The following is a 27,986-nucleotide window of genomic DNA, read 5'->3' as shown; positions in this document are numbered from 1 at the left end:
TAAATCTACAATGCACTGTAATGCAAATCTTCAAGATGTTACATTCTGTATTCATTTGGGCTGTGCATATCTTGAGTTTTATAAACTGTAAGCAGAGCAAATAGTTTCATAATTGCTAGAATTATACTTAGCAAATAACCACCCTTTAAAAACTCTCAAAGCAAAGCATTTTATAAATACTCTTTTCTTAAAATTTAAATTCCTTCATAAATAGTGGTATTTTGGAATGTGTACCATGATAGCAGTCTGTGACTGAGTTGGGGGACTTTACTTGGTGTAAATTAGAAAGACTATGGAGTAGTCAGCATAATTTGTATAAAATTCCATGTATATTTACCCTAGGTTTTTTTTCATTATAGGCAAGTGTAATCTCCATTGATGCATAATTGGCAGAGTCTTAAGGAATAGGGACAGCAAATATTGCACAGGAGCCAAAGTTACATGAAACTAAGGATGTCAAATTATCCTAGTAAAATTAGGTGTCAACATTTTGTTGGGATTGAGATTTCAGTCCTATAGCAGGATTCAAAGCTGTTTCCTTCAAGCGGGGTCTCACTGGCTTCAGAAGGATAACCAAATGGTTTGTTTTGTACCATTCACTACAGTGTAGTATGATCTACCTATATTACATCATAGCATAAATTGTCCAGAGATGCCAAAAGAAACTCATATTGGTGTGTATTCTGAAAATTCTCAGATTTTACTGATTAGATTTTAAACCAAGATATGCTTCAAACATCAAATAAAACTCTAAGGAAAGAGATTTTTAAAGTGGTTTTCTTAATATTATATAAAAGTCAAATACATAAGATCTGAGATTTAAAGTCAGTTTAGAATCACTTTGGAATCATTGATCCCCATTATTTTATATTTTGTCAGTCAATTACAGTGCAGCTTTCAAGATTCAAAGGATGAAACTTCATGGCTGAATTACTAAAGGCAATTTGTAATGGCTGAATCCCTTTCTTTTATTGTCACTTGAATCATGAAGCCGTTTGTAAAGCTTAAAATTTTAGTAGCCTGCTCTTGCTCTTATTGAAATCTAGAATAAAATCAAATGAGAGCAAGACTGGGTCTTAAGTGAATGCATTTTCTTGTAAATGGGCACATTAACATGCTGTTCGTCAAAGCTTGTTTTAATGATCTAAGCTGTTGAAAAGAGATGCACTGCTCTGAAAGGACAGTATGGAGGCTGATTATACACATATTAAACAAGTATTTGGGTTGGCGATGAAGCATTTTTTTAATGTTATATCCTATACAATAATATTTATAATACTATTTTCAGAAAAATGTAATCCCATTGAGGTAGTCTGATTTTTTATTTTATTTTTGTGTGCGATTTCCACAGTATTGCTCAGGCTTCTGCTCTAGTCAAGCATGTTGTTTTGCTGATTCAGGCCTTGAGAATGCTGCATCATAAGCAATTGCTTTCAAATGTATCCTTGTAAAGGAAAATGTGATATCACTGAAGATGCAAATAAGTATTTACAGGGCATGGAGTGTTCTAGAGGCTGATAATCACATTTATGAGGTGAAAAGAAGATTGTGTTAATCCATCATGTATCTTGAATTTCCTATTAGTTTTATCAGTTTTATTGCTAGAAAAAAAAGACCATTAAAGTCACCTTATTTAAAATGCAATGGTTCTTTCCTAATTTAGGGCCTTGAAGCAAAGAAGAGGCGTTTTATTAACTTAATGAGGTTTTTTTATAATGCAATTGTTTGAGATTATTTGAAAAATAAAGAAGAGAATGTTTTATGTGCAAAATAATGAAGAGAATTTTAGTAGGTTTTGTTTGTACTGATTATAAATTGCACTTCTGTCACTCGGTTTTTAGCAACTACGATGAGAGTTTACATGGGAAGATGCAGTTAAAAAATTGACTGCCTTTTAATTGTCACTCATATAGATTAATAAATGACTCTTACTATGAACCTTTATCTTGCTACTATTAAGTCAGTAATTGATTTAATGATGATGGATCAGGCCATGAATTAGTTTTAATTTTCCTAACTTGAATGTGACAGATTATTATTTTCACAATATTTTGGGTTTATTTAATGATGAAACTGCCTATAATTTCAGTGACAGGTTTCAGACGTCTTATTTCTTTGCATTACAAAGATATATAATGAGAGAGTTATTTCAGAAATCTTACTTCCTTTTTAAAAGAGAGCTTTATGCGTGCATAATAAGGTGGTGTGCTAATAATGCTTAATATAGTTTACAGTTTGGCCTGTAAATGTAATACAGAAAGCAAAGTTTAAAATATTCTCACTATATGAGGTACACAATATTTTATTTCAGATTTACTGATCTACATGACCAGTAATAAAATGATTCCATTTAGAGGCAATATGGCTGTAACTATTTTACATATATAAATTTTGGAAATCATAGAGGAAGTGCAGTATGAAAAAGGAAACATGATATTTTAAAATGTTTACTAAGCAAAAATTAACCATTGGAAACATCCAAATCTCAATGTATTTATCCAAATCTTTTCACATTTGTGAGCGTGATTTTCTATGTATGACAGATCATGATATTTAAATAGGGAAAGAATGGTTTTCAAACTCATACCTGTGTGCTTGTCAGAAATCTTTTCTATTATGCAACAAATGGTTTATTTTTGGTGACAATGCAGTAACAGCCATGCAACCTGAGGTCTGAGTGACCCTATATTGACTACATTTGCACGTGTTTGTGAAGGGCAGCTTCTTGAAACTTAACCCTGAAACTAGCCATCACCCAACATGGTTTTTTTTTAAACTTCATTCATCTCATGTAAGAGTTGAATATGAGGAAATAATTGATTACCAAATTTTATAAATATATATGTGCCATTTACTTCATTTCTGGCAGAAAAAAGCCCTTAGCTCCCAATGCATTTTCCTGAAGGGACTGGGTTTTGACTGAAGAGTTTTAATTTGCAGCAGTGTCTCTGAAGAAGAGTGTACACGGAAGTGTCTCTTTAAAAAGATATTGGTTATTATTTGTTGCAAAATCGTTCAAATAATCTGAACAGTCTTTTTTTATATTCTAAAAATGTCTCTATCTTGAAAACTAAATGTGAAAAGTAATTGGTATTAAACATTCTCTCAAAAATTTTGTATAGAAAGGTCTTTCATATAGGTCAAAGGGCATGACCAGATCTGCTTAGTCAAAACCACAAATCTAGTCTGTGAGCAAATGCCCTTTTGTTACATCAGTGCCTGTACAATTTAAAGTATTCAAGTTAGAGGTGCATTCCTGATCCCCCTCGAAATTCCAGTCTTTTCCTGCTACATGGTATAAACCAGAAGTATTTCACTGTGATGTTTTTCTTAATGTTGCATTCTGATTACAAGTCTTATTTCACAGTAAGAGACAATGTAATTTGGATGAAAGCAATTAAAGACAGTATTGACAACAGAAAACAAGTACAAACTCTATGTCCAATTATTGCATTAGTTGTGTGCATCTTTAGCAGGTTTTTCCTTTGAAAATATGCTTTCTTAAAAGGACAAAATTATGGGCAGTCTTGCATGACTGATAAACAGCTTGACCTGATCCAAATTTCAATGTACTTGGTAAAAAGTTACTTAATTTCAGTTGCTTTATATCACTTTCCAGTTCTTGCAGTTTTCAGATCTAGAAGTGTTTTTACCATAGTAAGGACTATAGTATTTTACGGTACACAAATGTAGTAGAATGATAGAAAAATTCAGGATGGAAAGGACCTCAGGAGGTCTCTCAAGATGCACAGGGGACTGGAATGCAAAGAAGATATTTTGGATCTGGTAATTTGTGCTTTCTGCAAAAATTAAATTGTGCAGAAATTTGCCATTAAATACCATTACATTTACAACTTTTTAATCCAGATTTGGTGTATGTTTGTGAAAACACCATCTGTAGTGGACATGAAGATATATGTGGAGCTTTCTGTTAGTTCGTTTCGCTGGGAAAACTAAGACACATTTTCAGTGTAATCCAGTATAGTAAAGAAAATGAAGTAACTCGAGAGTGAGGTACATGCAAAGCTCTCCAGTTTTATTCTACTACTGAGAATACTTCAGAAGTCTTATATGTGGATCAGGTTAGTAGCCAAATTATATTAAATTGTTCCCTATGAGAAGATAAACTGGAAAACAGAACTATAAAATGTACATGTCATTACTATGTTTTTACTTGTGGTGATGCATATTTATCAGCATAAATTTAGCGTTCTTCAAAAGTCAGAGACTGGCATGTTTTGATTCAGTATCATTTTTTACAAACTACGTATCTAATGAGAAAAAATTGTTCTGTGGAACTTTACTTGCAGAAACTAAATGCATCCAGTTCATCAGAAGGCAGCACAGTTGATATTGCTCCTCCTGGAGAGGGCGAGCAAGCAGAAATTGAAAGTGAAGAAGCTCTTGAACCAGAAGCCTGTTTTACAGAAGGTTGGAGAATAAGTGTTGACTTAAGAGATGTATTCATAAAATAGCATTATTACTAGGCATATTTAAGTTCCTGAGACTTTAAAATCTGGTGGACCTTCATGACCTCAACAATCTAAAGAAAATGCTCTTAGACTAGAATGCTGGAAATCAGATGCCAAAACACGGTTACCCTAGGCTTTTAGTAACTTTATCCACCTGGCCACTGCATACATCTTGTAACTAAGAAACTTCATTAACTTTTCTGTTCTTAAAATGCTTTTCAGTTATTTGAAAGGGCCCTTGAAATTTGGAACAAATTAATTTTTGTGAGACTCCATCAACAAATGGAACAATTACACGCCAACAGTCAAAAATATCAACTTTTTTTTGATTGAGCTTACTCATAGTTATGTCTATTATTGCCTGGTTTCTCTCCAAATTACTTATCTAAATTCAGATATTCAGCATCCTATAAAAGAGGATTCCAGTCTTTAATTTAAAAAATTATTATAAAATTTGTTAACGCTTCTAACAATGCTGATACCACAGTAAATATTGACTTTGAAATCATTTGCTTTTGGATCCTAATATCTTTTAATCTAATGCAGGTTGTGTGCAGAAATTTCCATGTTGTCAAGTAAGTATAGAGGATGGCAAAGGAAAAATTTGGTGGAATCTTAGAAAAACCTGCTACAGCATAGTTGAGCACAACTGGTTTGAGACTTTCATTGTCTTCATGATTCTCCTCAGCAGTGGAGCACTAGTAAGTAGAAAAAAATTGCAGATGCTGAAATATTTAGTTATGTCCTTAGAAGCAACAGCAAAATTCAAATTTGCTTCAGAAAGACCTGTTTTGCTTGGAGCTATATAAAACTACCTGCATTCCATCATTTCAGGATGGAATGAAACTTGGCCCAAATTTGAAAAAGTTTGTTAAATTTCACATGCACTTTTTTAGCGATACTTTTGGTTTAGCACTGTAAATCTGGCGCAATTTTATTTCAGCCAGCATAGCTACTCAAGATTTAAATTGTCTGCCAATTTTCAGCATGTTTGTCAAGAGATTTGAGCACAAAGGACCATTGTTAACCATGAATATATAGCTAAATGTATGGTTTTAAGTCCTTAATTCCTTTTAGGCTCAGCCACTTCCTGGATTCTGCTTATGAAAGGCCATACAAAACATGGAATAATTACTTCGTTCTGTTCCTTTTTTGGATGCAGGAGATAGGGAAGAGTGTGACAGCAAATAAAACCTAACAACACTTTCCAAAAAGATTACATTACCCACCTTCCCAGCTTCATTCAAGTTGAACATTTGCTACAGTGTCAATGTGCATAGTGTACATTCTAGCAAATACATTTCTCTTTAATTTGATTTTTAGACATAAGTTTGATTGATGAAGCATAGAAATGTAATCTCCCTAACTGCTTTCTAGAACGGAATATACATACCTGGAACAGATCTTTTATAAGATCCATGCTTTGAGTTTATGTCTTCATTCGTTAGGAAAATAGGATATATATATTCAACCCCAGACAGGGCAGAATATATAAAGTTGCTCCAATTTGTAGTATGGTTAAAGATGGGAAATATGTAAAATAAGAGGATGCAGAAGAACAAGGGGAAAGATTAGCTCTGACCTACTTGTTTTTTATTATTTATTGCTTATTTTTATCATGTATATTCTGTGAAACATTAGTAATACCTGAATATTTTTTTTTCATAGGCTTTTGAAGATATATATATTGAACAGCGCAAAACTATCAAGACCATGCTGGAATATGCTGACAAAGTTTTTACATATATTTTCATTTTGGAAATGCTTTTAAAATGGGTAGCATATGGTTTTCAAATATATTTTACTAATGCCTGGTGTTGGCTGGACTTCTTGATTGTTGATGTAAGTACATAGTCTTTAATATTGTAAAATTCCCTATAGTAAAGTCCATTATGTTGTAAAACTCATTAATACTAAGTAATCTTCTTATAAACATGCAAAAATAATTCACATAGTTATACTGCAGTAGTTATAGTCTGCAGTGATCTGGAAGTGTTATTTAAAGTATATTTATATGCCAGAAGGAAAAGGATGGCTGGCCATCAGTTTGGTCATTCTTCATGGTTAATAATTTTGTTGCCAGGATGTATCAAACTTGAGATTTTATGAGGAAAAAAAAATCCAATTTTGAAACATGCTATTTTTAACGGACTCATGCCACTTTTAATGCATCATACTACCTTATTCCTTAGCAAATAATACACTACACCGTGCAAGTTTCTTCTACAAACATTGCAGCTTTGCCCGTGAAACAATACATTTGGTCTAGATTTCATCTGAGTTCTCAGAACTTTGTCCCTCAAAACTATCCTGTTATCATTTTTAGTAAAACAGAAAGACAGTGGCTATTTGATCTAAAAATTATTTAATTAGTTTTAATGGGCTTACAATCTGCAATAGTTAAATCAGCTATGACTTGTCAGGGTTTATGATAGAAGAGAATACAAGGTTTCTTGGCTGCCTTTCCAGCTGTGATATACTTCTGTTCAAAGGCCTCACTTATGTTGTCAGAAGGCATCAAAGCTGGTTTTACTCCCAGAGTATTTTGGTCTCTTGCCTTCACACATTCTCTGACCCAGTTCATTGGCTATACATGTCCTCAGTGTGGAACTGAGAGATGGCATCTCAGGGCAAATTGCTACCCAAGCTACCATATTTCTTGAGAAGTTTGCATAAATCCTGGTCCCATAAATGCTTATTCCTTATGAATATACAATAGAAATGTATTGGATTTGTGACTCCAAGAGGGGAAAAAAAACTAGCTAGATTGGCCTAGCTAGATTGACTCAAAATGGAAGACCTTCTCTTTTTTTTAACCTGGCCAAGTTAGTTTTGTTATACTGTTAATCTCTAGCTCTGTCCTGAAAATCAACACTAGAATGGAGCTATGTGAATGGTTTTCTTAAGAGAATGTTAATGCAGAAGACAGATGCTCCCTTCCAGGTTTATATTAAGAATGGATTTTCTTTTAGATAAACTACAACTCATGTTTTAATTATTCTTTTTGTAACATAACCTAAACAGATTATTCTAAGCCATACTCCATGGCTTATTTCTTAATAATAGTTTAGCCTCAGAGATGCTGTTATCTGAGCAGGCTCTCAGAATTGTAAGAACATCATCATAAATAAAGCAGCTTATTTTGCCAAATTTTTACCCATAATTTTTAATTTTATAAACAAAAGCACAACTAAGTGAGATTGGAACCTTCTACTTTTGAAGAATTATATTCTATGTTCCAGAAAGTGGTAAAAAATGTCTTGCTTTACCTAAGGCTAATTCAGCAATTCCTTTAGCACCACCAGGCAGCACTTGAAAGAAATATATGAAATTATCTTCCTATAGAAAATCAGAGAATCTACACTGCTTTAACAGGCACTTTAAACAGGTGTGATTCAGTGGCATTCTCCCAGTGAGAACACCACTGAGCTCTTCTTCATTAGATGTGACTAAAGTTAACCAAATTGTTTAATTCCGTCCAGTAAAATTATTCAACAGTAAACACTGGTAGTCCCTTAGGGCTTTTACCTTTAATATCTTACATACCTGAGTCTCTCACTGAGAAATAGCCATAGTTGCTCTCAGTGATTGTGACCAAATTAGATTTTAATAATTACACAAAGAAATGGCAATTTTCAGCTCTGTCAGTTTACAGCCATGACAGATGACTCTTGCTACATCTGGCTACCTCAGTTTAAGACCTTACCATGCCATCTCTCCGCCCCACTCTTCTGCTGGATGCAACAATATCTGTAGCAAGGAGCAGATATTTGAGTGGACTGCCTTATCTACTCAAAATCACAATCTGGTAAATTAGGTCAAACACATTTATCAGTGGTTTAAGCTAAGAGACTGAATTTTGGATGCAGGCAGCCGAAAAGCAGGGACATATTAACTTTTTTTTGGGGAGACTAATTCTGGCAGAAGTATCAAATAAAGGCTTGAGAGTAATATCTTAACCCAGATGCTATAGAGCATGTCATCCTGTACCTTGGTTTTTGCTCTTAACCCTTTTTCCAGAAGCCATCTGTCCTGAGTTTATTATGTATGGGGTTTGATGTACAGCTGTAACGATTCTAAGTTCTCTTTGCCACATACAACACTAGGAAATAGGACATCAGGGAAGGAGATAGGGAATCTGGGAGCACCCAATGAGTTTGTCAGTTATTAAATTTGTTTGTATAGTTTTCTGCTATGATAGGTAATCTTAGATAATCTTAAGTGGATACTGGTTTATGCTGTATATTTTTAAACTTTATAAGGTAGTCCTATAATTTGGTATAGATACTTTATTTCTAAATTATTGTGTTAATAACTTGTACTTGAATGAAATGGAAATATGTAACATTTAAAACAAATCATGCATTTGCCAAATATTGTGGGGCAGTAATGAATCTGTAAGCTGAACGAAATCTTTGACTTGCCTGAAATTGCTCATGCCTGATACACAACCCTCTAGTTTTAGGAGATGAATGTAAAAATTCTTTCCACCATTTTGAGTTCATTTTTGTTTCTTAAAATTACTGCATCTGCATGCATTCCTGTCTCAAAAGAAAGAATTATATCTATTTATCAGTAGACAGAGACATTTATTTTCTCACCTGCTAGCAACAAAACAGGTGCAACAGATGACAGAAGACCAAGTTAAGAAGACAGAAAACCAGAACAGTACAGAATAGCTGTCTATACTTATGCTGTATATACAATAGAATTAATATCATAGAATTCCAAGCAAATCTTTGCCTGTCATTTGAACTGTCCTTCAGAGGAAAATGTGTTGTTTACAACAGATGCAGTATTTCTCTGTGAAACAACTTCAGGTTTATGATGTAAGAGCATTAGCACCATGGTAAGAAAGCTGCAAATAGATTGAAATGGAAAGCACAAACTAGGCTGGAGAATGACTTATGATCAGAACCTAAAAACTGCCAATATTCACAGTGCCACTGAAGTTACAGGAGCTACAGCTATGTAACTAGCTTGTATGGAGTCTTGTTTGCGAAAGATAGATAAGGCACAGTGCTAGTTTGGGGAGAAAAGTATAAAATGAAGGAGCCATTAATGTGAGTTCAATTTTAAAAGAGATGTCTTGCTCTCTCAGTGAGAGACATTTTTTTTTAGTATATATTTCATACTTTATTTTTAATCTGTAAATTGTGCTGTCTTTACACTAAAGTTTACTGTCATGTCTAGGTATCTTGTTGATGTGAGTGAATCAATTAATATTCTATTAAAAATACAGACAATTCCATGCCTTGTTATCTCTGTAATATATTGAGTGGCTAAGGATAAAAAAACCCCTCTTTCACTGTAGAATCACAGGACAAATAAATTGTATTAATAACAATAATTAACATAATGGCAGAAACAATAATGTTGTCTCTTGTAAGTGAACAGGCTTCAGTTACAGATGACAGAAAATCAATAAGATTTTCTTCTTAATATGCTTATAAATCACAGCAAGTTCCTGTACAAAATTATCCATTACAGCAATAAAATAAGCCTTTCCTTTGAAAAAAGTATTGCATCCTGACATGTAATCCGGTTGAAAGGTTCAGTGATATGAATTCACTAAAATACTATTTTCTGTTAGATTAATTTACATAGCATCATAGTAATGAATAATTGATTTCTATCTGCTCTCAGATTGTCCTTTTGAGACGTGATGTTGTAACTCCTGTGTTTGTGATTTATCTAATTGTTCCTTATGGATACAAGTAACATAGGAAACCACCTTTTCATATAATGGGCAAAATCTTACCACTATTACCAGTGAATGCCTATTTCTGTACAGCTAATTATTTGAAGAACTCTCTACACTGAGGTACAGAAATGAACATTTGAGGGATTTTTTTCAAGAACTGAAATACGCCTATGTTCATTTATGTGTCTTCTATGCTTTTGGTGGTAGAACTGAATAATATACGAGTAAGGTATGATATTTCCCCACTACTGTCTCCAAAACTGCTCAAAGTAAGTAAATTAAATTCTTTTCACGTTACCATGGTTTAAAACTCAGTTCCATTTGAGAAGTTAATTAATTGCTCCTTCCTGAAGTGGATTGGCTTATAATAAAATCCTGGTAATGTGAATCAGGAGCTCACTACTGTTGTAGATAATAAAGCACTTACTGTTATAATGCTAGCATCTGTTAATATCTATCCCATAATATTTTCCTGTACTTAGAAGAAAAAAAAATTACTGAGAGAGTTGTCAGGCAAGTAACAAAGTACCACCTCTGTCAATATATATTTTATGGATACCCTGCCTATTGCTGCTATAAACTGAGTGTTTGACTTAGAAGTAATATTTATAACAAAAGCTAATTAAGCACGACATTATTTAGCATATTATTAGTGATTATAGATATTAATAATATTGTAAGTAGTTAATAAACTATCCTAATGTATTCAGAATTTTAAATTGCTTGGAAGGTTGAACCTTAATGAAGTTACTGAAAGTATTGCTATTTTTGTCTTTAAATATTTCTGAAAATTTTATCCTTCACCAACAGTGTGCTTCCATCTGACTGTTAAACCCTATCCAGCTATAATAGACATTTAATAGCATATATTCCTTTTTCAAACATCCCTTCATATGACCTCTTGCCTTTCCAGCAAGTATGATAATTGCGGGATCAGGCCTTCAATGACACTATAAGCAAGAATGGTGTTCTTCCATTTGTCACTGTTGATCTTTCTGTTGATTGAATCTGTACTCTTTTTAAATAAAGGCTGTAGAACAATTTTTATAATAATATTTTTTCTGTCTTTTTATAGGTCTCATTGGTTAGTTTGATAGCCAATGCTTTGGGCTATTCCGAACTTGGTGCCATTAAATCGCTTCGGACATTAAGAGCTTTAAGACCTTTAAGAGCCTTGTCACGATTTGAAGGAATGAGGGTGAGATAAAATGAATGAGTCTGAATGAATGTATGCATACAAAAATTAATGTAGAAGTGTGACACTCATCCTTCTGCAAAGAACTCCAGAATGGGAACGCATGCAAAAATGTGGGGAAAAAAGGCCTTCCAACATGTCCTTATACGCAAGTCGTGTACAGCTTACATTTGGAGATTAGACATTGAGGTCATTAAATTTTCTGCTCACTGCTGCATAGTTGTGTTATTCCAGGCCCTTGACTGTTAAAATTTCCATTTATTTGTGGACCTATATAGAAAAGTAAAAGGACATCAGAAATTTTAGAACAGAGGGTTGGGGGTTTTTTCTCCAGTTTAGCTGGGAACTTTATTTTATAAATTTCTGTAGCTAACTTTTATTCTCTGTTAGTTTGTCAGTGGTTCAGGATGGAACAGGATTAGCCAGAAAACAAACCAAAACAAAATAAAAAAACAGGTGAAGAAGCTGACAACAGTGACACACCACAAACTAAAGCCTCCCTGTGGCTCCCTGTCTACCAGCCTGGGGAAAAAAATCCCACAATAAATGCTGTAGTATTAGGGAAAAGTTGTCTGAACAGATACCTTAAGTAAGGATGGGGTTGGAAGTACAGAAGGGGAGAGATGGGAAATAATTTTCTCAGCTAGTGTCCTTTACTTCCTGTGAATGCATCTGCTGCCATCTTACCTCTCCTCCTACACAGCTAAATCCTTTCTGTTGAGGAAATTATTATTTTCATATTCTGCCAATCTGACAAAAAAGAACCCCAAACACCCCAACTATTACAAGCTGTCTGCTGAAAACACAGACTATGCTATTTCCTTGAAAAACTGATAAATAAAAAATTAACAATGTAATGTTATTGAGAAATCTTTTAATCTTTCACCTCAAAATACCCAGATGCTGCAATACATGTTTATAATTTGGTCATAGGTCTTAAGTTTCCAAACAAATAGTGTGGTTCCTGTCTGGGTTGAGGCTGCTGATATTCTAGAGGCGGCCACACTAGCCAGTGTAGGGGAGTGTGTCCTGTGGCACATTGTCATCAACACTATGTTTTACATGATTTACATTGCAAACATGTAAGTCCCTATCTAATAAATGGGCAAAACCTCTATTGATCTTAGACTACTTTCAGTCAAATTAGTGAACTGAAAAATACTACTATTTTCAAAACCGTACACAAAAAAACTACTGCAGTCCCTACTGATTTTGTAGTAAATTGTTTGAATATCTGCAGCTTTCTTTTAGTTCAATCACAACAAGTAAGTAAAAGAAATTTTTTCTTAAGGAATTTATTCTGATCCTTTACTGCCACTTGCCTATATAGAATAGTTCATTTGTATTAAATGCAGCCAATTGAAAAAAAAACCCTAACAGATAAGTGTAAGAGCAACTGTAGTGAGCCAGGCAATTTAAATACTTACAGCAGATGCTGTTAATGAAAACTAAATAAGATATACTTAATTATGTTACGTTGTATATAGATGTAAAATACACTGGTGCCGATATATAGATAAAGATTCTGAGAATAAAATTATTAGTATTAATAGTTTTACATGCAAACATTTTTATTCAGTCTTCCACATCATCATTCTTTGATCGTTTTCTGGTTTATTTTCTATTTATAGATTTTGATTTGTATTGTTGGAATTTAACATTTATTTCTCTCTTTTTCTCTAGAGCACACAAATTCTAAGAATCCATCTTGCTACTAACAGGTTTTCTTTTGCTTTTGGAGTTTTTTTCAGTCTTTCGCATTGTCTTGGTTTCCATATAATTTTATTTCTTGCTTTTTTGAATCTCAGTGTTTTTATTGAACCTTAAATAATGTTTCCCCCTTAAATTTTTAATATAATATTTTAACTGTCCATTCCATACTAATACTGTTTTAACATTTTTAAAGTATTTTTATTTTTCTATTCATAAACTAAGTGTCTCTTTTGTCTAATTTGTACACTAGGTCGTTGTAAATGCCCTTGTAGGAGCAATTCCATCTATCATGAATGTATTGCTGGTTTGTCTTATATTCTGGCTCATCTTCAGCATCATGGGAGTAAATCTGTTTGCTGGCAAATTCTATCACTGTGTCAACACCACAACTGGTGAGATGTTTGATGTCAGTGATGTCAACAATTATACTCAGTGTGAGGAACTCATACAAAACAATCAAAGTGCCCGATGGAAAAATGTGAAAGTAAACTTTGATAATGTAGGAGCTGGATATCTTGCTCTGCTTCAAGTAGTAAGTAAATTTATACATTTTCTTTTTGCTCTTTTTAAAGAAGTCTAGGAAAAATGGGCAAGTTAAGACTGTTAAGTAGTGGAATAATTTCTTCACAGCAATGATGTACAGCTTAGACAACTCTATTGCATTGTTACCTGTAATTTTTGTATTAATGATAGCAGAATAAGTTTCCATTCCAAAGCTAAGGAATACAGTCTCATCAGGATGATAATAATATGAAAATAGTAAGTGAAAAAGGTACAAGAATCTTTTTAGTGGTGCACAATATAAACTTCAGGAATGCATTTCATGAGTCTTGCCATGGTGGACAAGGCTCAGAGGTCCCTCTAATTATTAAAGAGATCTCTCCTCTCCTTTGTAAGCTCAGTTATCTTGTAAGACAGGAGGGCAGACAGCAGCTTAAAAGAGGGCAGACATCCTAACTGACTGTCTGTCTGAAGTGAGCAACTATCGCCAATGCTTTCCACATAATCTGTTCCTAAGTATCATTACACATCCACAGCAACATCTTTCACAGTCAAAATTCATTAACGTAGGCACTTTTGGCACTGTGAAATAATTTTTCTTTTGTCAACAGTCTGGCCAAGGTAGAGTGGATTTTTCTTTACGTCTATACTCATTTAAGGAACCAGTTTTTTAAGTTAGAAGGTAAAAATAATAAAAGTATTTCAACCTGGTGTCTCCAGTGCAGATATTTGTTTAATAAGAGCTTGATTTTCCAGACATGGAAGTGGGTTTAGGGAAAGGAATCATAAATAGCGCAAGATCTGAGACTGGGGCACCCAATGTTTCATGCAGCATGGGGCCAATCCTTTATTATCATAATACTTCTGTAAGAAGTCTGAAATCCTCTGAGAGAAGTAGGAGCTGCTGATGGGAAGAATATGGATAGTTACTGACAGACAGATCCTAATTGAGTATTAGTTCTGATTAGTCATATAACAGTTTCTCTTGATGTTTGCAGATAAACAGCACTTGCTACTAAAATAAATATATTCCATTAAGAAGTACATGAAACTACAAAGACATTAAACTGTGGGTAAAATAGGAAAATGTAAAATACTTTTATCACAAAAAAATACTCATGATTTATAACTATTATATTCCATTAATGCTTGTTAAAGAGTCATTATAATATACTAAATAAATATTATGTTACTTACAGTATTATACTTGTGAAGTAATAGATGTTATTGTATTGCATGACGTATTAATTCTATTAATCACTGCTACTTTTACAAAGTCTGTAAATTGCATTTCCCCTTCAAGTCCTTTTCCTATGCACTGTGATACAGAAATATCTTTGTTCTAGGTACTGAGCATACCTTTTATTTATGCCAAAGGAATAAAGACCTTAGCTCTTTACAGGCTCCTTGGCTTTGAATGGAGCTCTGATAGCTGATATCTGACCCAAAACACAAGCAAGAAAGCAAACAATTATGCTTAGATGATTGAGCTCTGTAGAATCACTTGTCTATAACCTGACATACAGCTTCATCGTATGAAAAGATGTCAGAAATGTCATGGGATTGTTACTGTTCTGGTATCACCAAGTTATCTAAGAAAGATATGCTTGTCCCTTCTACCCTGGAGCAGGTCAGTATCCCTAGCTGACCTTGATTCCCAAATTAACTACCTGGCTTAAAATGTTTTGCCTCTAAAGGCAATGTGACTCTCATGTGCTGAGTAGTAGTACTGAATGATGATTCTAATTCTCTGACTTCACATCTTATTGCTATCCTTGAACTAGAGATTAAAGTGAACCATCTTATTAATTATATTTGCCTTTAAAGATGTATAAGGAAAACTTCTAGTCTCTTGAAGCTGTGTATGAATGTCATCCATGTTACCCATCCAGACAGTGTTGGTCTTTAATTACTATATCACTACTGTGGACCTTTTGTTCTTCTTCTCTTCATTTCTTTTTGTTCTGATTTTTGATTATTTTCCTTTTCAAATATTCCCTTCTGCCCTTTACTTTTCCTGCAGAGATTAAAGGATCCTTGAGTATGTATCATGTCACCTCTTCAGCTGATTGTCTACATTAACATTCTGCCTCCACTCTTCTGTATTTATTGCTTTTATCAAACTCTGCTCCTCTTCTAATGGTGCTATGCAAAGTGCAACAAATCGCTGCCAGTTGTCAGCTGAGCCAGAAAGAGCTATGAAGCCTGGCTCCAAGCATAGCTTCTTAGTAAATTTGTATTGCACTGCAAGATTCAAGAGGATATGAACACTCCCGGAGTGCAAGTTTTCTGCCGTGAAAACTCAAACAGCTGTACCAAAGCACCAGAGCTCACTTCTGGCAAGCACAGATGCAAATACACTCCTTGGGATGGTTCCTCTCCTGAATCTCCTCAGGCGAGATGGACTTTACTTGTTCATTTCACAGGCTTTTTAGCTCTTTTTTTTTCTTTATTGTGAATAAGCTTGGAAAATATGACGAATGAGCAGGCACTCACACCTTCAATTAGCATGTCACACCAACCCTTTGGTGTTCCTCAGAAAGCTGACATTCCATGTCCATGAAAATCACCTCCTTAGAGCAATGATGGCAGACATTTTTTACTCATTTTATTCTGCCTAAACAAAGTCTCTGTAGGAACTCAGCCCGAAGTTTTGTAAAACTTAATCACAGCTCTTTCACGGTTCAATTCTTGGTTTTCTGTAAATCTTATCCCCCAAGCACCAATGTATATTTTGTTTATGAACAGAGTCTATTCCTTTTAGTTATGCGGGATTAAAACATTTCTAAAAATACCATGGCAGCAAAAACATTCGTATGTATGTTGGTATCTGTCCATAAATTTTATTGCTGACTCCATCAATTCATGCTGTAAACTTGATAAAATGGCTGTCACCATGAGAGATTCTAGTAGATTCTACCTGAGTATCACCAGCATTAATGTCTATCTGAGTCTACCATTCTTCACCTGCAAAGTAAGCATCTGCAGCTCCAAACACACTGTGCCCTTGCTGAGACCTTCAGAGCCTGATTTTTCATATTTTTGGAATGCCTAAAAAATAATTTCTCAAAAAAACTAGTATTACTATGAAAAATATTTTATTATGCCTGTGTTATTAAACGTGGTTTATAAATTTATATATTATTTTATTAAAAGTTAAGGTTCAAAAGCTGTGACCTAGTTATTTTCCACATTATGAATTTTTATAGGGAAGATAAACAACTCTTTTATTTCTAGGCTACTTTCAAAGGATGGATGGATATTATGTATGCTGCCGTTGATTCACGAGATGTAAGTGTAAGACTTTCAAAGATCATCCGTTAGTTATATTCTGATATACTTACAGAGTATAGAATTTAAACAGCTACACATATAATAACATTAAGAATTATAATCAGCACCAATACATATTTTTTCCAGATATATTTAGTCTAGAAAGGAACTTTTATGTAACTTCATGAACCTTAGAATTTGTAGTGGAAAGAATTAATCCCACTTCCTTCTGTTTAGACAAATAAGTTAACTGGATTTTTTTTTGGAAAAGCTAATGTTAATGAAAAAAAAAAGGATATTTTTTAACCACTTCCTTTGGTAATCATGATTATGAATTAATTTAAGATTATATAATGTAATTATTACATATTGAATATATCATTCTTTTTTATAATTTGTAACTGTGCATTTCATTGTTTCTTTAGGTTGAGCACTTATGTTATCTAGCTATTTAAGTGCAATTAGATTTTGAGGTTGAAGGTCATCTGTTTTCTAGGGATTAGAATTTTATATTGGCTACAAAACTAAAACTATGTTTACCTTGTACAAAAAATTGCAACACAGATGCCTGAACTAGTTCTTGTACAACTTAGGTTATAGTGACTCTGTCATCAGACAGTGTTATTTGTCTCCCAGAGTAATATATCCTGTTTCATTAACTTAAGCATTTCTACATTTTAGCACATTGTGCAGTAGAGGTGCAGGCGTTGAGATGTGGAATCCGGAAGAATTGCGACAATAAGAAAATCCTCCTTAGAAATTTGCCTCAATTTAATGGATTTCACAAAACATATACTCACTAGAAATTTATTGAAAGCATCTGTTCTTAGCTGGATGTAAGAACACTCAAGTAAAAACCAAAGAGTTCCAGGGAGATTTAGGCGATAGTAAAATTGATTGATTCTGTTGCATGAAAATATACTGAACACAATATAAAATATTTAGATTTGTGCTGTTAAAATTTTAAGTACTAATGACTGCTTTCAGTCCCACATTGCATCTTCCTCCTATATGAGGAACTTTGTGTATATGTACACACATAAACATATCTGTGTGCACATTTACTTTAAAAGTCCATATGAGTAATCATTCTGCCAACTTCCAGTTCTCCAAATATTGATTGGAATGGACATGTTGGGTCTTTTTAATAACTGAGTGCAGTTTATAGCTTTTCTAGCTGAGATAGCATATACCTATTCATAAATTATATACATTGTTTTTTACATCTAATATTCTCATGTATAATAAAATTTTAAATATTTTGTAGGTAGAAGATCAACCTAAGTATGAGGACAACTTGTATATGTATCTTTATTTTGTCATCTTTATCATATTTGGATCATTCTTTACCTTGAACCTTTTCATTGGTGTCATTATAGACAACTTCAACCAACAAAAAAAGAAGATAAGTATTTAAAATGTTTCCATAGTGCTATAATTATTAGCTGTAATGAATTAATAACTTATTTATGTAAAGCTAATAAAAATTAAGTTATTTCAAGTCCTTGAACAAAAATTTCTCTTTTTTTAACATAATCTCTGTTAAATCTGTGGATGTGATATGACCTTTGCATTTCAGCATTTTGACAAGTGAAGAGGAACAAATCATGAGTCGGTTCATAATAATTTGCAAATAGTGTAAGAGCTAAAATGAAGACACAAAAAGGGAATGTGCATTATTCTTTTGATTAGATGTAATATTATCTGCCATGGAAGAGTTTCTTTTTTAATTAACTTTAAAGAATTAAGATAAATTAATTTTAATTAATCTTATAAACTGTTGACACTTAATGGAGATAATATATGGCGCTGTGTTCATACAGTAGATAATAGTTCTGCAAACTGATTAAACAGTGGGTTAAGAGTAAGTCCAACAGACCTCACACAAATAGGCTTAAAGATACAAGTAAAAATATGTATAAAAGAGCTCTATTTTTCTAACGCTTCTGTGAGAAATGAGATTAACTGCTTAGACACAAATACAATCTATAATTTATTAGTAATAATAAAGAAAAGGTATAAAAAGAAGGATTTTTTTTCTGTATACATTTGACACACAAGTATGTTTAAAATAATTATGTTGATAATGCATATAGTTTTATTTAAAATAACTTTAAAAATACAAATAATCACATGCAAAATATTTTGAAGCCTCACGATTCTTAGCCTTCAACTGCCAAAAAGAACTAGAACCTCAGGATCATCTAAATCTAAATATTTGTATGCTGTGAAAAAGCAGTTTCATATGATTTGGTTTTATCTGATCATCAAATATAAAGCAGCAGTACCAAAGAGAATCTATGGTAAAAGTCAATTGTGAACTATAGAAATGTTTCCTTGTGAAAATATTCTTTAGCTTTTTAAAAGAGCTATAAACACATCTGGGGCTACTTCCTCAGTTTCTATCAATTATGCCATGCTTTGGGCTTCGATATCCTGTTTAGCAGACAGTGACTTTGAAATTGTGTTTCCATCTGACTTAGCTCAGACTCATCAATAAGCACAATTTACTTTATACTGAAATTCATTCAGTCATTTGCACATCTGACTGGCAGCATTTGCATCTGCAAACAAAGGCTAATTTGAGTTAGTCAAGGTTCCAGTGGTGTTTTAATTAATAATTTGCTATGGCATGATTTGGATTACTTTTCTTAAGTTTATGTCAAAGGTGATTTTTTTTCTGTCATTAAAACCCTCAGATTAGACCCAAATACTCTGCCCTGACACAACTTGTCCCTCAAAGTTACCCCACTTTTAGACCAGGCTAGCTGTAATCCTAAAAGTCTATCTAGAATTTAGGACATGTAAGGCACCAGTCAAGCTCCTATGCACTGAACATATCCTAATCCATCAGAATATTAAGAACCATTTTCACCATATCAGCAAAAGTGAGCATGAAGACACTGGAAAAACTTAACCGTCAGCCTGACAAGGCACCAGTAAGGGGTTTTTTTGTGTGTTAGGAATGCATATGAGCATCCACACTATAAATACCTGAAAAAACCACTTTTGTTATATAAATCACATATAAATGTAATATTATATTACAGAGAGACATACTGTAGTTGTGTTGTATGTGTGGACATGATAGTAAATAGTTTTGGTATTATTTCTTTACTTTGGAGGTCAGGATATATTTATGACGGAAGAACAGAAGAAATATTACAATGCAATGAAAAAACTGGGATCCAAAAAGCCACAGAAACCTATACCGAGGCCAGTGGTAAGAGTGATTGGATTTTAATATCCCTAATATTAAATACTTATTTCGGAATAAAATTTTCACCAACAAGAGAAAGTTACATGTTTGGAAAGAAAATATTTTTTCCATTTACTTTCTTGTAAAGGTAGAATTTGTCCCCCTTTTTAAATTCATCAGACTAGATCATTCACGTTTCATTTAAAAACATACACTCTGAAGTATGAACTGTAGGATTGAATAAGGTTAATGTGATAAATTTCATAATTCCCTGCCTAAGTCCTAGAAAAGTACAGTTGATTGGATCATTTATTGGTTCGTGTTACCCACGGATAAACTTCATTTTCTGTTTTTTCTCCTCCCAGAGAATTCGTAGGAAATGGGGATGCACTGGCCCTTGCTGCTGAAGACAGAAGGGGGCAGTGGTCACCTAATGTGAAAGAGAAAGACAGAAGCAGATAATCTTACAGAATAAAGAATGGCCTAGGGACTAAAGCATAAACTAGGATAAATTTGTCTCTAAGATAAGAAACGACTCTGTTATTTACTGAACTCCTACATTGTTTGGAAAAAATAAAATACTTCTTGCAACTTATGCACTGAGTGGTTAAAAATAGTCTTTTTAAGGAGCGACATATGGCATTTAGCTAAGTACTAAAGGAAACTAGTATATTGCAGTCATGGTGTGTTTGAGATGTACAACTTCAGCAGCCACAACAATCTCACCAAGCACAATTAGTTTAAGGAAGAGAGAGACATCTCTGGGGGTTAGTATTCTAAAACCAGCTAAAAATAAAGATAAGAACATTAGTTTCTATTTGTTTGGTACTCTTGCTGGTTATCAAGTTATACCACCTTTTTTATACCAATAATATAAATTGTCAATGTTATTACTATTATTATTGCATTGTTGCCCTTCCCATCTCTTCAGCCAACAGTGGTACAATTCTTGATCTGCTCTAACAGGATGAGACACAAACCAGCATGGGTTTGGTATATGTTAGCAGAAGTATTATGAGTGTTGCTCTAAACTCCGAAATCTTGTAGGGACTTGCTTTCCCATTTGGCATTTGTAAAGGCAAATATTTTCAGAGTATAAACTGTATTCCATCTTTGTTTTTGCAGAACAAATTCCAAGGCATGGTCTTTGATTTTGTAACCAAACAAGTATTTGACATCAGCATCATGATACTCATCTGCCTTAACATGGTCACAATGATGGTAGAAACAGATGACCAGAGTAAAGAAATGGAAACAATTTTATCCCGGATTAACCTTGTGTTCATTATCCTTTTCACTGGAGAATGTGTCCTGAAATTGATTTCACTTCGCCATTACTACTTCACTATAGGCTGGAATATTTTTGATTTTGTGGTTGTGATTCTCTCCATAGTAGGTAAGAGCAGTTCCCTTTCAAGAAAGAACTAGTGGAAGTAAAAGGGAACATTTGTTTCAAGAATGTTATGATACTGAATATGAAATTTTCTGTTTCCTATATGACTTACATGTTGATTCAGAACTTCATACTTTATAGCATACAATATATGAAACATTGCATATAAGATTTTTACTCTCCCATTAGATTTACTGTCATCTTCCACATCAAAAGATATAAAAGAACTATTTGGCACATTAGATTAACATGTACAAAATATAAAAAGGAATGTTTAGTGGTATATGCAAGCTAACCACAAATTTGCTTTCAGTACTAAAACTGATAAGTATGTGAAGGGGGTGAGATTTTTAATTGTTTTTGTTAACTAAGGTCTTGGTGAATATTTAGATTTCGGTCAACTTAAAAGCTAATGACCCTCCAAGGTGCAAATTAGTTGTGTGACAAAACTTAAGTCTTAAAGAGTGATACAGTGTAGATCCTCAGGTTAAAAAAATCATTAATTTGCAGAAATTAAGCCAATATAGTCCTTCATAAAAGACAGTGGTAATAGGCTTAGCTTCAAGAACTAATTACATCTAAGACAGAAACTTCTCTTTCCAGGCTGCTTTAGGAATAACTGAAAGCTTAGACAGATACTAGCTACCTTGCCACAAGCAGTCTTCTTTCTTTTACTTATTTCCCTTCTCCTAGATAGCATTTCAACATAAGAAAGGTGCTTTCACCTTAACAACAACTTCCCATAAAATGTAGTAACTCGTATGATGTTTTGTTATAACATAGACTTCCTATACGGATTGTTTTGGAGAGAGCAATAAATAAATCTTTCTATAGGTAATGAATGAATAAATGTAAATTATATTTTAAATAGTCACTTTTTTTCTAGGTATGTTCTTAGCTGAGATGATTGAATACCGTAACTTGATTACATGGCATTTTAATACTACTATAAATATGATCCTTCTTCAGATTAACTGAGATTATTTTTGTTACAGTTAAATAGAAAGCTATTCTTCTGGTCTCAGCATTTGCTAGTCTACATACACTAGTTACCAGTTTGTTCTAAAAAAGATTGATGTTGTATATTTGTGTATATGTTTGCATACATAGTCATACAATTAATACTTAGAGCATTGACACAGTTTTTCATTATCCTGCAAATTCAGAATTTCTGTTGGGATTTATGGGTTTCCAAAGCATAGCAAAATGTAAAGGTTTTGTAAAAAAAACAGAATGGCTAATTTTTAAAATCTGTTCAAATATCTTCTTCTTCTTAAAGTTCTACAATGTTTGTAGGATAAATCTTTAGCAGTGGTTTTTAAATGTAATAATATTCTTTACTAATTTAACTTGTGTTTCAACAGGTATGTTCTTAGCTGAGATGATTGAGAAATACTTTGTGTCCCCGACACTATTCAGAGTCATCCGACTTGCCAGAATCGGTCGAATCCTGCGTCTCATTAAAGGCGCTAAGGGAATCCGCACTCTGCTTTTTGCTTTGATGATGTCTCTTCCTGCTTTGTTCAACATTGGTCTGCTGCTGTTCCTGGTCATGTTTATCTATGCGATATTTGGCATGTCCAACTTTGCCTATGTTAAGCGGGAAGTTGGGATTGATGACATGTTCAACTTTGAAACATTTGGCAACAGCATGATCTGCCTATTTCAAATTACCACATCTGCTGGCTGGGATGGCTTGCTAGCCCCAATTCTTAACAGTGGGGAGCCAGACTGTGACCCCCATAAAGATCATCCGGGGAGCTCTGTGAAAGGCGACTGCGGCAACCCTTCCGTTGGGATTTTCTTCTTTGTCAGCTACATTATCATATCATTTCTGGTAGTGGTGAACATGTACATTGCTGTGATTTTGGAGAACTTCAGCGTTGCTACTGAAGAAAGCGCTGAACCCTTGAGTGAGGACGATTTTGAGATGTTCTATGAAGTTTGGGAGAAGTTTGATCCCGATGCAACACAATTCATAGAATACAGTAAACTATCAGATTTTGCAGCTTCGTTAGATCCTCCTCTTCTTATAGCAAAACCAAACAAAGTCCAGCTTATTGCAATGGATCTGCCCATGGTAAGCGGCGACAGAATTCACTGCCTTGACATTTTGTTTGCTTTCACAAAGCGTGTTTTGGGGGAAAGTGGGGAGATGGACGCCCTCAGAATACAGATGGAAGATCGGTTTATGGCAGCTAATCCTTCTAAAGTCTCCTATGAACCAATTACAACCACATTAAAACGGAAACAGGAGGAAGTATCTGCTGTCATTATTCAGCGTGCTTACAGGCATTACCTTTTAAGGCAAAAAGTTAAAAAGGTGTCTAGTATATACAACAGAAATAAAAACAAAGGAGATGGACCAGTTATAAAAGAGATAATTATTGATAAACTAAATGGGAACTCCACTCCAGAAAAAACAGATGAGAGTTCCTCCACAACTTCCCCACCTTCTTATGACAGCGTAACAAAGCCAGACAAAGAAAAATATGAAAAAGATAAAGCAGAAAAGAATTACAAAGGTAAAGATGTCAGGGGAAATAAAAAATAAAGATCTAAGAATTCTGCTTGTGGGACAACTTGTTTACAGTCTTTCAGAATGAAGCATCAACTGGACTCCTGCAGGAGGTTTATGCCAAACTGACAGTTTTTACACATATATATATGTGTGTGTGTGTGCGCGCGCGCGTGTGTGTGTATATATACATTATATATATACTTAAGGTCAGTGCCTATAACAAAACAGTGAACTTTCATCATCAAACTGTGACTCTGTGAATCAGGGTAACAAACTTGACAAGAAGTTACTGTTTTCACTACAGCTGACACTGCGAAGAATGAGGGAAAAAGTGGCTCCACAGAGAACACGGAGCATGAAATGAGTGCAAAGCGACACTTTTTTGTGTTTCACATACTGCAAAACACTTAGAACAGTAATTCTCTTCACTGTTTGTAATGCAACTGCTACATTTGTCATATTTTTACAAAATCAGTATTAGTTTATTTATCTTTTTTTTAATTCACAAGTTGTTTACTATTACACGTGACTATTTTTGTAACAGGTTTTATGTTGGGGAAAGAGGTATGAGGACCAGGTGTTCTACTCTCAGATTCTCTATAATGTACAGATAGAAGTGATTTGCATAGGCATGCTGCACTTGTCAATCATGCATAAATAAAAATATGACATTGCACAAAGCTAAAGATTTTAAGAACTTCCATGTTTCAGGGTTGCTCTTAAATTTGAGGTGTTCTAACTACTTGTCTGGCTGCATCCAGATTATGTGCATCCAGATTAATGTGCCTGGAAAGTGTCCTCTGATTTACAAGAATCTGCAATGACTTATTTTTATGTAAATCATTAAGCATGATCAAGTTCACAATATTCACAGCTTAAAAAATATTGTGTGGTTTCTGCACTGGAAAAATAGCTTCACCAAAATATACTTGAGAGTTCTTTTGTTTTGGTTTTTTTTAAACAGCTCAACATTTTTCATAGATTGTTCTTTAGTTACTCTCTTCTCTCATTACGGCCAACATCCAGTGAATCAATAAAATACCCTTTTCCATGTAAATATTAATGGCATACTATCATGCATATTTGAGCATAGAATTAAACGGCTTTGCCACATGGAATTGCATCAGATATGTACCACAGTATGGATAATTTGCAAGAGCTCAACAGGAGATGTTGTATTCTCTGTCATTATAGTTTGGAGAGCATCACTGATGCATGTCAATGCTTTTGCTGCTGTATCTTGCTCCTTCCACTGTCCACAGTCTCCACTCTAGGAAGCCATGTGTCAGTGGTGAAGTGAATCAAATTGTCCAACCAGACCTCATTCTTTTAAATCATTAAGCAATAGTTTGCAGCTATTTATGAGCTTCTTCAGTTCTGCATTTTAAATTTGCAGTGGCTACTATATGGTGTAGAATCAGACTGTACAGGCCGTATTGCAAACTGTTTAACCTGTTGGAAATGTGGTTAGCATATAAATAATGTAAAGAAATATCATCTGGCAACAGTTTTGTATATAAGAAAAGTGTTTTCAAGTTTAGATCACTGTTTCTTATATTTCTTTCCTCATTCACTTGGCTTACTTTCTAACCACAGTAATTTCAAACTGGCATCATCACACTAAGAGGAAAAAAGTGAGTATTTGTAGACTATCTTGTTTTAATATTATATTTGCATATATTTCAATGTGAAGTAAATTGTGTAAATCTGGAACCCAGCTTGTTTCAAAATAGTTATATCTGGTAACAGGACATAGCAAGGAAAGTATTAGGGGAATGTGCGAATTTCTAGCGCTGTTTGCATCAGAAGTTCCAAGATAGTCTCATTGTTCATGAAATCCTTGCTATCTTGCAATGTCTGTTTACATAGCCTATTCTTATTCTTTTTGAATCACACTGCACTAGACTTGTACAAATAGGATCCACAATATTTCCCAAGAACAAAATGGCACATTTGTATAATTAAGGACATCAAGACATTTTGTGTTTCATACACAAGCTAACATTACATGTAGAATCTTTTTTTTCAAATGCTTTTGACTTGTAATGTGTTGGTGAAATGCATGCAGGAAATTGTTATTATCATAAAAAATGTAAACAATATTACAAACGAGCCAAAAAAATAAAGATTTCATTTTTTATTGTATTTATTTTTCTTTGTCTCTGTCCTGTTGGTTAAAGCAAGATAAAAACTGGCTTTGGTATAAATAAAGAATGCTTTCTTTACCACTAGAGCTAAATACCTTATTCTTCACATTTTAACTTTTTTATGTAAAACAATTTTTTAAAAAATCTGAGAACTTTGACGACACCCCATTGATTTCTGTTTCTTTGTCACCAGCATACTGTCTGGGGATAATACAAGACACCTACAAATTCTGCCCCAACAGCCTTTCTGTCAACCCTCAAGAGCCCTTCCAAACCATAAAAGCACTGCTCAGCATCTAAGGTATTGTTTTAGTTTGCCACATTGCTGCTAGCAAAGCTGCCCACACTTCCTGAGTCTTAAATATGCAAACAAGCTCTCCAACAAAGTTCCTCTGTTTGGTCCTGTATAGCATTCAGCCAAAGGGTTCATCGCAAACAGATAGAAGTTAATTGTACAGTGATTCTTTTTATTCCAGTAATTCTCAAAAGTAATAAATACCACTTCACTTGATCTCACAAGAAAGGGACCGCACTGAAACTCAGCTGTGTTGTGTTCCTAGTCATAATATCCAGATGTTACACAGTAGTTTTTGACTTATAATGGATGACTTCATGCTGTTCAAGGGCAGAAAGATATAGTATGTTGAAACACAATATTATCTTACTGAATTTAAAATATTATATTTCAAAATTAGCATTAAGTGAAATATTCCTGGAGTTTGCTTACTGGCATGTTTTCAGTGTTTTCTTCATCTGTGGATATTATGCCATATTAGCCATATTTTGGCCAAATATTAAATTGCTTGGATAGTCATGAAATAACTGATGGAATATTTCAACATTAGAGATCTATTAAGATCTCTAATATGATGAGCATCAGCAATCTCTGCAGCAGAGTCTCTGAGCTGGTATACCATGCAATAGGGAAGTAACATTTGCTTACAGGAATGGCTTTACCTACATCAGAAAAAATGCCTTACCAAGAACACACAGAATTGTCTAGCCTGCTCATACCATTAGTTCCTGGAGCTGGTCCCTGGCCCTCTTAGAACAGCTCAAGACATGGCCTTCCACAGTTGCCTGCGCATCCTTACAAGTACCTGGTCTCCAGGCCCAAATTAGAGAATCCTCTAACAATGTTGTGTTAATGTCAATATGTAAATCCTTGAAGTCAAAGTTATGTACATTATTTATTCCACCACTCCTCTGACTACCTTATCTAACCTCATAAATTATTCAATTTACTTCCTGAGACTTTTAGAGCTCTTCTGCTTCTTTGGTCCCTGACTTCACATCTAACAATTGCATTTTACTCATACCTATTCATATTACCCATTCAAAACAGCACCTAAAATGTGCTGAACCTCTGCTCTGTGAACACATTGGCAAGTGTTCTGATGAGGAATGACAGTTCATCATTCATTTTCACGAAAACCTGGAGTCTCTTACGGTACTCTGTAAAAGTAAGATTACTGTACCCAGCTTCATTACCAAGCACTGTATGTGGGAAAATATTGACAATGCTTTCAGCCTGGACCAGCAGGAATGGCTGAGGGTCTTGGTTTAACCTGGACTGGAAATAGGCTCACTGCTTTGAGGGCACGTATGTCCTCCTAATTACCCTTTGCTGCTTCTGTGAACTTCCTCTTCCCTTCTACCTATTCCTTTTTCCACAGAAATCAATCGAATTTATATAATTTAAATCTCATGTTACACACTCCTATGCTTCCAGAGCATTTGAATAGAAATGCCACTTGAAAGAGCGAGTGATGGTTACCCCAGTCAAGTATGGTTTTATATTCCTACCACATTGTGCTTATAGTCCCTCTCCACAGTTTTCAATCAGTAAAGGAGGATCCCTTATGGGC

General features: G+C 34.1%; 1 protein-coding gene across 18 annotated transcripts in view; it reads left to right on the top strand.

Moving 5' to 3' along the window:
• LOC104250494 (sodium channel protein type 2 subunit alpha) overlaps window positions 1-24,004 on the top strand; it is a 60,066-nt gene extending 36,062 nt beyond the window's left edge. For 13 of the 18 annotated variants that reach the window (XM_059820756.1, XM_059820750.1, XM_059820745.1 and 10 more), the window contains 10 exons: window positions 4,311-4,431; window positions 5,019-5,173; window positions 6,141-6,314; window positions 11,252-11,374; window positions 13,335-13,616; window positions 16,823-16,876; window positions 18,126-18,263; window positions 19,977-20,081; window positions 21,183-21,453; window positions 22,815-24,004. In XM_059820756.1, coding sequence (XP_059676739.1) covers window positions 4,311-4,431; window positions 5,019-5,173; window positions 6,141-6,314; window positions 11,252-11,374; window positions 13,335-13,616; window positions 16,823-16,876; window positions 18,126-18,263; window positions 19,977-20,081; window positions 21,183-21,453; window positions 22,815-24,004 — 2,613 coding nt within the window. Of the gene's footprint in view, window positions 1-4,310; window positions 4,432-5,018; window positions 5,174-6,140; window positions 6,315-11,251; window positions 11,375-13,334; window positions 13,617-16,822; window positions 16,881-18,125; window positions 18,264-19,976; window positions 20,082-21,182; window positions 21,454-22,814 lie in introns of all 18 variants that reach the window. The other 5 variants (XM_059820754.1, XM_059820743.1, XM_059820755.1 and 2 more) reach the window with 2 other exon arrangements.
• Window positions 24,005-27,986: the final 3,982 nt, after the last annotated feature.

This window comes from Gavia stellata, chromosome 8 (genome assembly GCF_030936135.1).
Source record: "Gavia stellata isolate bGavSte3 chromosome 8, bGavSte3.hap2, whole genome shotgun sequence".
Lineage (NCBI taxonomy): Eukaryota > Metazoa > Chordata > Aves > Gaviiformes > Gaviidae > Gavia > Gavia stellata.
The sequence above is the reverse complement of the archived record's forward strand: the minus strand, read 5'-3'. Positions and strand labels throughout refer to the sequence as shown.